Source organism: Sporisorium graminicola, chromosome SGRAM_8 (assembly GCF_005498985.1).
Source record: "Sporisorium graminicola strain CBS 10092 chromosome SGRAM_8, whole genome shotgun sequence".
In the NCBI taxonomy this organism is placed as follows: domain Eukaryota; kingdom Fungi; phylum Basidiomycota; class Ustilaginomycetes; order Ustilaginales; family Ustilaginaceae; genus Sporisorium; species Sporisorium graminicola.
Genome location: NC_043738.1, coordinates 1,507,170 through 1,519,375, shown reverse-complemented (window position 1 = coordinate 1,519,375; position 12,206 = coordinate 1,507,170). Strand labels below are relative to the sequence as shown.

At 60.6% G+C, this 12,206-nt stretch overlaps 3 protein-coding genes across 3 annotated transcripts; 1 reads left to right on the top strand and 2 right to left on the bottom strand.

Annotated features, from left to right (window-relative positions):
• Positions 1–216: 216 nt before the first annotated feature.
• EX895_006270 (uncharacterized protein) lies at positions 217–2,877 on the bottom strand (the record flags this gene model as incomplete). The annotated part of the gene is made up of 1 exon (XM_029886862.1): positions 217–2,877. The coding sequence occupies one exon, from the start codon at positions 2,875–2,877 to the stop codon at positions 217–219; it is 2,661 nt and encodes an 886-aa protein (XP_029737175.1).
• A 1,194-nt stretch (positions 2,878–4,071) lies between these two features.
• EX895_006269 (uncharacterized protein) lies at positions 4,072–8,547 on the top strand (the record flags this gene model as incomplete). Its single annotated transcript, XM_029886861.1, has 1 exon — positions 4,072–8,547. One exon carries the CDS (start codon positions 4,072–4,074, stop codon positions 8,545–8,547), a length of 4,476 nt encoding a protein of 1,491 aa, XP_029737174.1.
• A 400-nt stretch (positions 8,548–8,947) lies between these two features.
• On the bottom strand, positions 8,948–12,178 carry EX895_006268 (uncharacterized protein; the record flags this gene model as incomplete). The annotated part of the gene is made up of 1 exon (XM_029886860.1): positions 8,948–12,178. The coding sequence occupies one exon, from the start codon at positions 12,176–12,178 to the stop codon at positions 8,948–8,950; it is 3,231 nt and encodes a 1,076-aa protein (XP_029737173.1).
• Positions 12,179–12,206: the final 28 nt, after the last annotated feature.

Genomic DNA, 12,206 nt, shown 5'->3' with positions numbered 1-12,206 from the left:
ACCTCACTTTCCCGGCTTGATTCTTCAATAAAGTGCACGTTCTAATGTGCACGTGCGCAACAGGGGCTTTGTATGTGTGGACTTGGAACGGTGAGATTGGGGGCAGCGAGGAACGGAAGGTGTTTGACAAAATGCGGAGATGTGCAGAGACTGTACGAGGGGAGCAGGGCAATTTAGCGATATTTGGCTACGGTGAAAGAGCACGAAAGGGGGCGACTAACGGTGTTGGTGCGAAACACTCATGCTCTCCCACTTCTTGACGGCCGAGCCCACGACGGAAGAGGTACCGGGTCGGGCTGCATGTGCCCTGCCGATGGCCGCTTGTGTCTGCTGCTGAGCCGACGCGGTGGCGGGGGGAGAGGCCACGACGCATCCGGTCCCCTTTGCCGCGGCGTCGGGATGTGCGAGGGCGGTCAGGTCCTGGGACACGGCATCGTGGAGACCCAGGATGCGTCGGGACGTCGACGAGGACGGCATGCCGACACGCGGCTCGGCGGCGAGCGAGAACTGCGAGTCGAGTCGGCGCTCAAACCCGACCACTTCCACCTGTCTCGGTGCCGCCGGCTCTACTGCTGAGAAGTCCCAAAAGTCGTCGTCACGGTCGGGCTTGCTCGGGGAGCTGCGCGACTTGGTGGGCGACTGCGAGGCGGTGCGCATAGCGTTGCTTCGCGTCATCGTTGCCCCGCTCGCTGCGGGGTTAGCAGCAGCAGCGTTCTCGCTAGGTGGCTGGAACGATGACTGGCGCACGGGCGTCGACGGGGTGATGAACGCGGCTGCTAGACCGTACCCCGCGCCGGCGCCCGCAGTGGGGATGGGCGGCAGCAGACCCGCAGCCTGTCCTGCCGGCGGAAGCTGTACAGGCGCCTGCAACAACGGCAGCTGCAGCGGGGGCAGCAGCGGCGCCGCTTTCAGCTTGGCGCTCTCCAGCCAATCGGTCAAGTGGTGCGGCAAGGCACACCCGGCCTGGCGCGCCAAGCTCATGTACCGCGCCACCTCTAGATGCGTCGTGGGATAATGATGCTGCGACGCGCGCCTCAGCGTAGCCAGCACCCTCTCGACGCCAGACGCAAACAGGCTCTGATGGAACTCGAGGGCACTCATCGCAGGTCTGGGCAGCTGATGCGGCTTGATCTGCACCAGCACGCTCGCGATTGCATTGACCAGCCTCAGGTGCGCAGTGACGTACGCCATGGCCTCGAACTCGACACCGCCCGTCATACCCCCGGGCACCTTGGGACCCTGGATGCTATCGATTCTGTCCTGCAGCTCCTCGAACCTCCAGAAGAAGTTCTGCGAGTGGCAGAAGATCCAAAAGTAGTCTCGGCACACGCACGAGACCTCGAGCACGTACGTCTTGAATGGGCGCGGCGCGTGCGTCTGCTTCATAAAGTCGACGACCGCGTCCTTGGCCGGGTCCGAGGGGTTCTGCAGGAGCTGGAGGAGGTAGTTGAGCGACGAGTGCGAGTGCGCCTGCGAGGCGGGGAGTTGGAGATCCAGCAAAATGGCCAGCATGTCGATCATCAGTTTGCGCGTCGAGAGGTCGCCTGGTTTTTTATCCGTGAAGAGCAGGTCGACAAGCTGGCGGAAGGGCCGGGGTGCTTGCGAGGCGAGTGCGGCTCGACCGACCTCGGTGGTGCTGAGCACGACAAAGCAGCGCAGAAGCTCGTGCAACAGCATATCGTCGTGCTGCTCCTCCCGCCACTCCATAGCCAGCAGCTCGTCGAGCCGCGTCAGCATCGCCTGGTACCCGCCGCATTCGACTCCAATAAACGTCGAGATCCACGCCGGCGATTCCGCAGCCAATACAGCCCGCATCCGCTTGACACGCGCCACATCGATGCGACTCGCATCAGTGCACTTGAGCATGGTCGCAAAGCTCTCTGGAGTCTCTTTGCCAAACGAAGCTGCGACCTCTTTTCCAAATGACATGGAGCGAGGTCGAGCCGTTCCAGCTACGCTGCCCGAGCCGCCAGCGGCTGAAGCGGCAAGAGAGATGAACGAACCCCCTTGACCCAAGTTTGGGGTCGACTTTTTGAAAGCGTCGCGGAGCGCACTACGCGATGTGTTGGAAGGCTGCTTGGCATGCCCCGCACAGCCCGACGAGCTAGAGTCCATCGAGCCAGAAGACACCTGTCGAGGGGGCCCGCACCCGAACAGCTGGGCTGTATCGGGGGGCGCCATCAGCTCGGCAGAGTCGCTGGAACAGTTTAAGCTGGAAGCCGATTCCATCATAGGAGACGACGGGTAGATGGTCGAAGGGGCACGACTTGCTGGTCGGCCCTTGAGCAGCTCTGGGATGGGCATACGAGCGGATTTGGTTGGAGAACCAGACAAGGAAGTCGAGCCGTCGTCGAGCGCAAAGGTAGCCAAGCTGAGCGAAGCCTGTCCTTGCAGCATGGAGGCCTTGACGGTAGAGTTGAGGCAGAGAAGCTTGCGGCGCAGGTCGGGCTGCACCTGGAGCTCGTCGAGAAGGTCGAGGAAGTCGGCGTCGATCTGTTCGGGAGTGCGTGTGGCTGCTGCAGGCTGAGCAGGAGCCGACTGGCTGTTGAGAGAGTCGGTCTTGTCCTTGCCGAACAGCCTGCTGCGGTTTCGACTGCGACTGCGCAGACCCTTCTTAGGGCTGAAGGAGGAGCCAAATTTGGACCGCGAAGCTCTGTCGGCATGCTCGGGCGAATTTCCTCGAAGACGATACTTTGGATCTATGGCGATGGGTTGTGCGGTGGAAGAGGCTGCTGGCGATCTTCCTCTGTCGACTTGAGGAGAGAGCGGCTGATTCTCCTTGCCACCGTGGAGGTCTGAAGGGGAGAAAGCAGAGGGTTGACGAGAGTACTGTCCTGGTCGGATACGGGCAGAGTCGATGGGTGCTGCGGTAGCCATCTTGGCGAGCTGAAGCGCCTCAGCAGCTCGAGTAGCTGCTAAACGGCGATGACGACGATGAAGAAGGTGCGGACAGAGCAAATGGAAGTGTAGTAGGGAGGGAAGGATGGAAGAAAGAACCAGAAGATCGAGCAGGTTCTCGCTTGTTGTGTGGGATTCTTGTCCAGGAAAACCAGAATAGGAAAGGCGCGTTGGTTGACTGTCGCAGCTGCACTCTAGCAAAGAAGCAGAACAAGCTCTGCGTGCATGACTGACTGACTCTTGACCCATGCGAAGCGCAAGAGAGTGGGCTGAGCCTTTCTTTGGCTTCCAACCAACACCTTTGCGAAATAGACGTGTGGCGCGACCTGCCATCACGTGCATTCGCGAGTTGCAATAACTGCACTGCTGTCGAGCACAGCTCGGATTTTGGTATTCCTCGATCCATGTCTTGACAGGGATGACAGAAGGCCATTTGGAGGACACCAGAACTCTATACCCTTAACGGAACAAAGGTGTATGGAATAGAACGAGTGTTGTAGAGAGGGGCAGCACCTTCACAGTGTTATATTATACTCGCAAACATTGCATCGATTGAATCAAAACCCCGACCCTCTCAACCACGTGAAGCTTTCAAAACGAGGCGCGCGTCCAACAAGGCACGACTGCAGCCTAGTGTAGAGTTTGAGCCAACATCAACACTCACAGCTCAACTGCCTCGGTGTGCTCTCTGCGCTGCACAACCGGCTGCACCTCGACCTTGTCTTTTTCCAAAGCCGCCGCTGTCCCCGCTATGGGTCCATCGCAGCTGTGCTGCCAGTACAAGAGCGCCAAACGAACCGACCTGTCGCAACCCACACTCCAAGTCGGGGTTGAGACACACTTCTACCACCATATCAATCCATTCTCAGCTCCAAAGGCCCACCACCGTTTCACAGTAACTCATCAAGGCTATACTGCATCCGACCCATCTCATATCACCTGCATCTGCACGCCGTAACAGCCTTCAGATTTCTCAAGACTTTGACCGTCTGCTTGCCCAGCTGCACTTCTGCTGTACCTTCTCATCGTCAGCCGGTCTGTCGTTGAGCTGCACTCTGCTACCGGAGCCGTTTTCGTATTGTACCACTGCTTTGCATAGCGTTGCACAGCTAGCTGCAGAAGAGTGGCAGATAGGCACGCATCATCACACGAGCTGCAACACTGGGTCACACCATGTTTCGTTTCCGATCCACGGCTTCGTCCCCCTCCGCTTCCCCCTTTCCCACTCCGCCACGCAAAACCAGCCAGCCAGGTGCTTTGCCCCCCAGCACTTCCGCCTCCTCCCAGCTCTCCTCTACCGACTCACTGCCTTCGAACGCGAGCAGCAACAGCAGCATCTTGTCGTTACTGCACGCTCACTCTTCCACATCCACCGCTTCTTCCCTCTCCACCGCGCTGTCCCCTACTGCCTCGGTTGTATCGCTTCCCTCCGAGCCCTGTCTCACCGCAGAGCCTCTCACCGCATCGGCTGCATCCGAGCCCAGCAAATTTTCGGCTAGTCCGGCGCGCTCCTCCACTGCTGCTCGCAAGCCGCGCTCCCAGTCAGCTGCCTCTTCGCGCAAGTCTACGCTTCCGACGTCTGCTCCACGCACTTCAAGAGCTACTGCTTCCACCACCACCACCACCATCCACGCTCGACCTTCCTCGATTACGGCAAGCCGCCGATCCACCATTGTTCATTCCGACCCAGAGCATCGAACGCTAGCAGCAATGGCCAAGAAGGCCAAGGTCGGCTCTGCCGCCAAATCATCGCCCTTCACAAAGCCGGCTTCGACTGCGCCTGAAAAGGCTGCCACCGAGTCGAAGGTGTCTACTACCACAGATGCAGAGGCTACGACGTTGGCAGCCGTGGCTGAAGATGAGGTCGCCGCGCCTTCCGCAGTGGTGTCGAGCCCATCATCGTCTGCTAAAGCGGTAGAAGCGGGCTCGTCATCCTCAGAGTCCAAGCAGAATGTCGTCGTCTGCGTCCGCATGCGCCCCACTCGCACAACCACATCCGAACCCCCCGTCTGGACCTGCGACTCGACCAAAAACCAGATCGTCCCCACAGAACACCACCCGGCCATCGCCAAGCGCACCACCTCATCCGAACGCGCAGGCATCGCCCCCTCCCTCGCCCCCGCCCCTTCCACCCACGACCTCGACCACGAAGACGCCGCTACATCCACCTACCACTTCCAGTTCGACAAGCTCATCACGGGCAGCCAGACCACGGATGACATGTACCACTCGCACATTGCGCCTGTCGTGCGCGCCGCCATGGAGGGCTACAACGGCACCGTGTTCGCGTACGGCCAGACGGGCAGTGGAAAGACCCACACCATGTCCGGGAGTGACGTGGAGCCCGGTGTGATTCCGCGCGCGGTGCAACAGGTGTTTGCCATGATCAGCGACGAGCCGGACCGCGAGTTTCTGTTGCGTGTCAGCTACCTCGAAATCTACAACGAGACGCTCAAGGATCTGCTCGCTCCGCTTCCGCCCATTGCAGGGTCGGGTGGTGTATCGCTGCAGACGACGGAGCGCCCGGCATCGCCCATCAAAGGCGGCTCGAGCCACGCAGCAGGTCAATCGCAGTCCTCGACGCTGCGCATCATTGAGGACCAGAAGCAGAGCCGCGTCATCATCACGGGCTTGCGCGAAGAGATTGTTACGGATGCTGAGACGGTGCTCGACCTGCTCCAGCGCGGCCAGGATGAGCGGCACGTCGGCGCCACGGACTGGAACGAACGCAGCTCGCGCTCGCACTGCGTTTTTCAGCTGACCATCGAATCGCGCTCCCGCAACCCCTCTGCCGCAGCCGGCAAAGAAGTGCGCATCAGCCAGCTCAATCTTATCGACCTCGCGGGTTCCGAACGCGCAGCCAGCCAGGCAGAACGCCGCAAGGAGGGCGCATTCATCAACAAGTCGCTCCTCACTCTGGGCACTGTGATCGGCAAGCTCACCGAGCCCGAGGACGGCGCTGAGGCACACATACCCTACCGCGACTCGAAGCTGACGCGCATCCTGCAGACGTCGCTGTCTGGCAATGCGCGCATTGCGGTCATCTGCACGCTGAGCCCCGATGGCGAGCATGCCAACGAGACGCTCTCGACGCTCAAGTTCGGCAAGCGCTGCAAGCTGGTGGTGACGACTGCGAAAAAGGGCACTGCGATGGACGACAAGGCGCTCCTGCAGAAGTACCGGAAGGAGCTGGATGCGCTGCGCGCGAGGTTGGAGGCCAACGGTCCGTCACCGAATCCGGGCGATGTTGTCGTGGCGCCGGTGTCAGAGGAGGAATCGCGCGAGTCGCAGCAGAAGCTGGACGAGCTAAATCAGCAGCGACAGGCGGCACAGCGGGAGGTCGAGGACATGCAGAAGAAGCGCACCAATCTCAAGGGGCAGATCGAGCACCTAACGCGGCTCATCTTGACGTCTCAGAGTGTTGCGGCCGATGCATCCGAATCAAACGCTGCTGCGGGGCCAAGTACGCCGGTACGCGCACGCTCTGCGCACGCCTCGGCGCTCGCACGTCGCGGCCCGCGCATGAGCGACTTGCAGTTCAACGGCGGCGGCAGCGGGTCGGGCTACAACAGCCCCGTCGCCGGCCCCAGCTCCCTCTTTGCCGCCAGCACAGATGCAACACTGAGCGGCGTCAAGCCGTTCGAACTGGAAGCCGAGCTCGCTGCACTCCGCCGGCAGCTGCGCCAGCAGATCGAGTCGCGGCAGAACCTCATCACCGCACATCAAGCAGAACTCGCCGCACGAGACGCGCGCCAAGCCGAGCTGCAAGAGGCGATCCGACTCAACGAGGAGGAGCTCGACGAAGCCGAACTCGCCTACGACAAGCTGCGGCAAGAACGAGACGAAGCGCGCAAGATTGCGCTCAAAGAGCAGGACAAGGCGCGCGAGAACCGCAAGAAGCTGCTCGAGGAACAGGAGGCCAACCGGCTGCTCAAGCTCGTGGCGAAGGCCAGGGCCGACGATGGGGATCAACTGCTGCAGGATCAGATTGATGTGCTGCGCCAGAGGCTGTCGGCGAAAGAGGCCGAGGTCGAGGCGGTAAGGCAGAGGCTGGAGGCCGAGTTGGCCGAGGCGAGGAAGGGGATCGAGGAGGAGAAGGCGGCGAGGGTGCAGGCGGAGAGCGAGGTGGATGAGGTGGGCAAGGCTAAGCAAGCGCTTCAGTCGGAATTGGATGCAGCGATGGCGTCGGTCGCCGAGTGGAAGTCGAAGCAAAAATCTACCGCTGATGATGACGACGACGACGACATCAATGCCGAATTCCAAGACCTCGTCCGCGGCAGCCAGCCCAAACAGGCCTCCAACACTACCACCACCGAACAGCTCAAGCAGCGCGAAGCCGAACTCGCAGACCGTGAAACCCAGCTGCAACACCTCCGCACCGAGCTCGACCAGACGCGTCTCGAGCTAGCCCAAGCCCAAGCCCAAGCCAAACCCGAATCCACCACCACGACGCGCGAACTGGCCACGCTCCGCGACGAGCTCAGCCAATCCGAAGAAGAGCGTCACACGCTGCAGATCGAGCTCGCCAAAGTGCGCGCCGCCGCATCGGGCCGCGAGTCAGAAGCGCAGAGGCTGGGCTCGCTCGAAGCGGAGCTCGCGAGTGCCAATGCGAGGATTGTTGCGTTGCAGGAGGAGGTGGCTGCGGAGAAGGCGAGGAGTGCTGAGGCGGCTGCGAAAGTGGCGCGACCGCTGCCTGTGCCCTTTGCTGCGCAGGAGGGGGGAGCTACGGGTGGGTATCGCGGAGGAGGAGGGTCTGTCCCCTCGTCACCTACCAAAGCTTTCACCGCAGGTGGCTCGAAGTTGCGACCTGCCGCGGCCACCACCCCGATCTCTAGCCTCACCAGTGGCCTCAACCGCGCTGGCTCCGTGAAAGAGTACCGACGGTACACACCCGGAGCCACCGAGTCCCCTCCTGCCTCGGGCTCGCGAAGCGTGCTCTTGCAGCACCAGGCAACGTTCGACGCTAGCTCTTCCCCCGCATCCAAGGCGGAGAAGGAGGAGATCGAGCGGCTGAACGCCGTGATCAGCTCGCAGCGCGCCATCATGGCTGATCTGGAAAAGTCGGTGGCCTCTTGGAAGACGCGCATGAAGGCGCAGGCCGAGCTGATCCAAAAGCTTGTAGTCCAAACCGGCGCCGGCGGGGGTGGTGCTGGCGGTCACACCCCGCCCACGTCCGACGCCGAGAACGACGAAGTGTTCGGCACCACTTCCATCAACGCTTCTCCACAGCGCCGCAAGCAGCAGCAGCCAGAAGCATTCCACACACTGCCACGGACAACACACCTCGCCCTCGGCTCCAACGAACCTTACTACGGCGCACACACCTTCAACCGCCCCCCTCCCCCCTCGTCCGCCGGCTGGCCCGCTTCGCCCACCAAACCGTTCGCCTCGAGCTGGGCCAATACGTGGACCCCCTCGTCCCCCAACCCTCTGCCTCTGCCTTCCGGAGGAGAAGGTGGGGGAGGCGAGGGCGCGTCGCCGTCTAAACGCAAGCCACGCAAGACGATCGAGATGGACCTCAAGCTTCTCAAGTCGAGCCCGCGCGTTGAGAGCAACAAGACCAAGTTCTCGCTCGACGCGTTCGGCGCTGGCGCCCAGGACACCCCCACCAGGCGTAGAGGCACCAACGCTTCCGCTTACTACATTTAGCTTTCCTTCCAACGCCTGTATGCGGCCCGATGCTTGGCGCCGAGGCCGATAGTTCGCACTGTATCACTCGCTTTGCCTGTTGTCACGTGGGTCGGCCCGCAATGTTGTTTCCGACTCAAAATCGTGTACTGGCTGTGTACCGTGGATGGAATCATTGCTCATAATCGCTCGCATCGCAATGCAGATGAAAAGAGAAGCATCGGTCTTGAAAGTTGTACTCAAATACAAACAACGTTCCGCACAACTACAATTCAAAGCCAAAGAAGATATAAGTACACTGGACACCGGGACGCCAAGAAGCCATCAGAGAAAACTAGTGTACATACAGCGACCAAGCAGCAGCGTCGCACGTCGCACGCTCTGTTCTCGCGCCATTCCATTCTTGTTGAGCTCGCTCGCTCTATTCTTCAGCCACACCCTGAGCAACCGCAGCCTGCGCCGCCGCGCGGATCGCATCCGCCGTCAGCGCCTCGGTCAAGTCCACCTGCCTTTCACCCTCTTCCTCCTTCGTGCCACCTTTCACATCCGCAGGCGGCGTTTCCGGTAGCGACGAATGCACGAGCTGCTTGTACAGCGCTTCCGAGACGACCGATTCGATCGTCTGCAGCGCAGCGGCGCTGACGGCGGGGTCGAGATCCACTGCGGTCGGCGATGCTGTCGTGCTGGGTGCGGTGGAGAGGATGCCGCTGGGCGTGTGCGGACTGACAGCAGCAAGAGCGGCGCTGCTGCTACTGTCCGTGCTGCTGATGGTGGCAGCGATGGCGCGGCTGATTGCGTTGGATACGGGGAGTGCGAGGCCTTCGGCGTCGATGAGCGGTGCTGAGGATGTAGCTTGGGCGATGGCGTCGAGTGCGATCGAGACGGCTATCGAGTGAGCCGGATCCGAAACCACCTCGGTTGCTGCAGCAGCGGGTGCGAGGGCGGACAGTGAGGCTTCCTTGTCGTCGCTAACGCTGTTTCCGCGTGCTAGTGTACTGCCTTCGACCGGCTCGACCTTCACCCGCTTCGAAGCAGCTAGCTTGTCCCCGCCCGCTGGAGCAGGCGACGGAACCTTCGCTTCTGCCACGACGCCAGCAGCCGGGCTCTGCATCGGCTCAGCAGACGAAGCACTGGCACTAGGAGACACGGATGCTACGACACCCGCAACGGCAGTAGCAGCTTCCTTCGCAGCCTCCTCCTCCTTCCTCTTCTTACTATTCTTCCGATGAACACCCGGAAGACTACCACCACCTCCACCCCGACTCTTCGGAACCACTGTCGGATCGCCTGTCGGCTCGATGAACTCGACCTCGCCGTCCTTGCCCTTCTTCTTCTTGCGACGCGTGAGCGAGCGAGCGTATCGCAGACCGCAAGCGTTGCACAGGGTCTTGTGTCCCGATGGCCCACGACGCCATTCGGGGCTGTTGATCTTGCCGCAGCCCGTGCAGGCTTTGTTGGGTGATGCGCCAGGAGAGGCGCCGGTGGCAGAGGAGGTTGTAGCAGGCGAGGGAGAGGCGACGTGGTTCGAGCGGCCGTTGGCTGCTTTCGCAGCTGGCGTGCTAGGGGTGCGCTCCGAGCCTGCTCGTGCGGCATTGGTGGCAGCAGCGGCGGCGGTGCTTGTGGGCGTGCCGGGGGCTTTGATAGGCGCATTAGTATACATTAGGCTCGGGTTGGCCAGGGCTGCAAGACCGTTTGCTTCAGGTTTGATCGCTGGTTTTTGGTATTTGGACACTACTGGTTTCGGCGGACTCCCATTCACTGCCTTAGTAGAGTGACCGTTGGACTGCGCGTGAGAGCCGTCGGTGGCCGCAGTGACACAATCTTGCGGTTTGAGTGATGGTTCTGTTGAAGCAGATGCAGGTGCGCCATCTCTTGATGGTGACAGTGTCGATGCAGCAACCGAAGTTGGCATTTGCGGCTTGGCATCCATCGAATTGTCGCTTGTCACAGGTCCACCATCGGTTCGCTGTCGCTTGTTTGAAGAGCTCGGAGATTCATGGTCATCAGCCTTACGTCGTTCGGCTTGAGCCTCGAGAGAAGCTCGCGCTTGCAGAACCAGCTTCGGATCCGTAGGAGGCAGCTCTTGCTGGAAGGTTGTGTGGAAGCAAGCCAGAATGACACCGCCGTAAGGAATAAGGACGCTTTCGATGCTGCGAACCTTGCCCTCGGAGGTCAAGGTATGCTTGGCGCGGAATCGCCTTGTACAGCTCGTGTTTGCGTCCGAGAGCGAAGAGGATCCAGGTGCGATCGATACGCCTTGCGCAAGCCGTGCAAAGTCGTCGGCAAAGTACGAGCCGTCTTGGAACGCCGTGGTGTCTGACTGCGCCAGTAGATTTGCCTCGACGTGGTGGCCGGAAAAGAGGCGGGGAGGAGGCCAGCTGAGCAGCACTCGGCTGTCGCCTCCCGCTTCGATGACCTGAAAGACGTGGTCGGGGCCCGAGGCGGCGATCGTCTCGCGTGGAACCGCCTTGACTTGCTTCCAGATGGTGTCGCACTGACGTACGGTAAAACTACCTCCTGGAGTGCCGCACCAATTGGTCCATTCCGACTTGTTCTGCTCGTCATTGTCCTCGGCAGCCTTATCAATGATGGCGTGGAAGAAGCAGAGCAGCATACCGTCGCCGATCCAGTTGATGATAATGTCGATAGCCACAAAGCTATCGTCTTCTACGTAGCGATCTGCTTCAGGATCTCGGGGAGGGTTCGAGGCACCGAGCAGCTCGCGGATGTGCGGGATACGCGAATAGCGACAGCGCGTGACGCTTCCAAAAAGAGTGCGGCTTTCCACGATCTTTTGCATGTCATCGCAGACGCGGTCGCGCTCTTCGGGATGGACATAGTCGTAAAAATCGGAGCCGACCATCTGGCTAGCTTGCTCGGCCATGTGCTGTTGCAAGATGGGGTCGAGATAGACAAATTCGAGCTTTTCACCGGTCGGTCCGTTGCCTTTGGAATGATCTGCGGAGAGAAGCGCCCAGTAACACCTGGTCTTTCCCAACTCAACTTTTGCTTCAGTAAGTGGGAGATGGGCAAGGTTTTGCGAGTCATGTTGACCAACATTGCTGGATGCGAGGAGTTCAGCGACTCCGCCTGGCGTACGATTGCCGATGGTGAGAGGAAACGGTGTACGGTCGTCAATGTACTTTTGGCATCGGTCCTGAACAGCAGCTCGAGCTCGAGCATCGTCGACGTTGGAGCCGTTGACAGAGGCGTCGATGGTATATGTGCCATTCGGGATGGACGTAGCGGCAATGTCGAAGTTTTGCTCCGACTGCGCCTTCTGCTGGTCGTCGCTGAGATGTTGTTGTTGCGCATGGACCGAAGCGGCCGCAGCAGCGAGAAGATACGAATCGAGATCCTCTGAAGCGCCGCCCAAGTCATTGTGGTCGGCCGTGTGTTGTTGCTGCTGCTGCTGCTGCTGCTGCTGGGCCAAACCCTCTGCTTGACCTTGTGCGGCCGCGGCCATCGCAGCTGCCGCCGCAGCCAAAGCAGCCTCGTCGGGGATTGGTATTGACGGAAGCTCTACATCGTCGTCGGCAGAAAGCAGAGGAGGCGTCGTTGATGCAGCGTCGAGTTCCTTGGCTGCTACTGATGGCTGAGGTGCGGGAAACGACGTATCGACGAGCATATCGTCCGACATGTCCATGGTCATCGTGAGCAGACGCACTCTAACGGTGTTG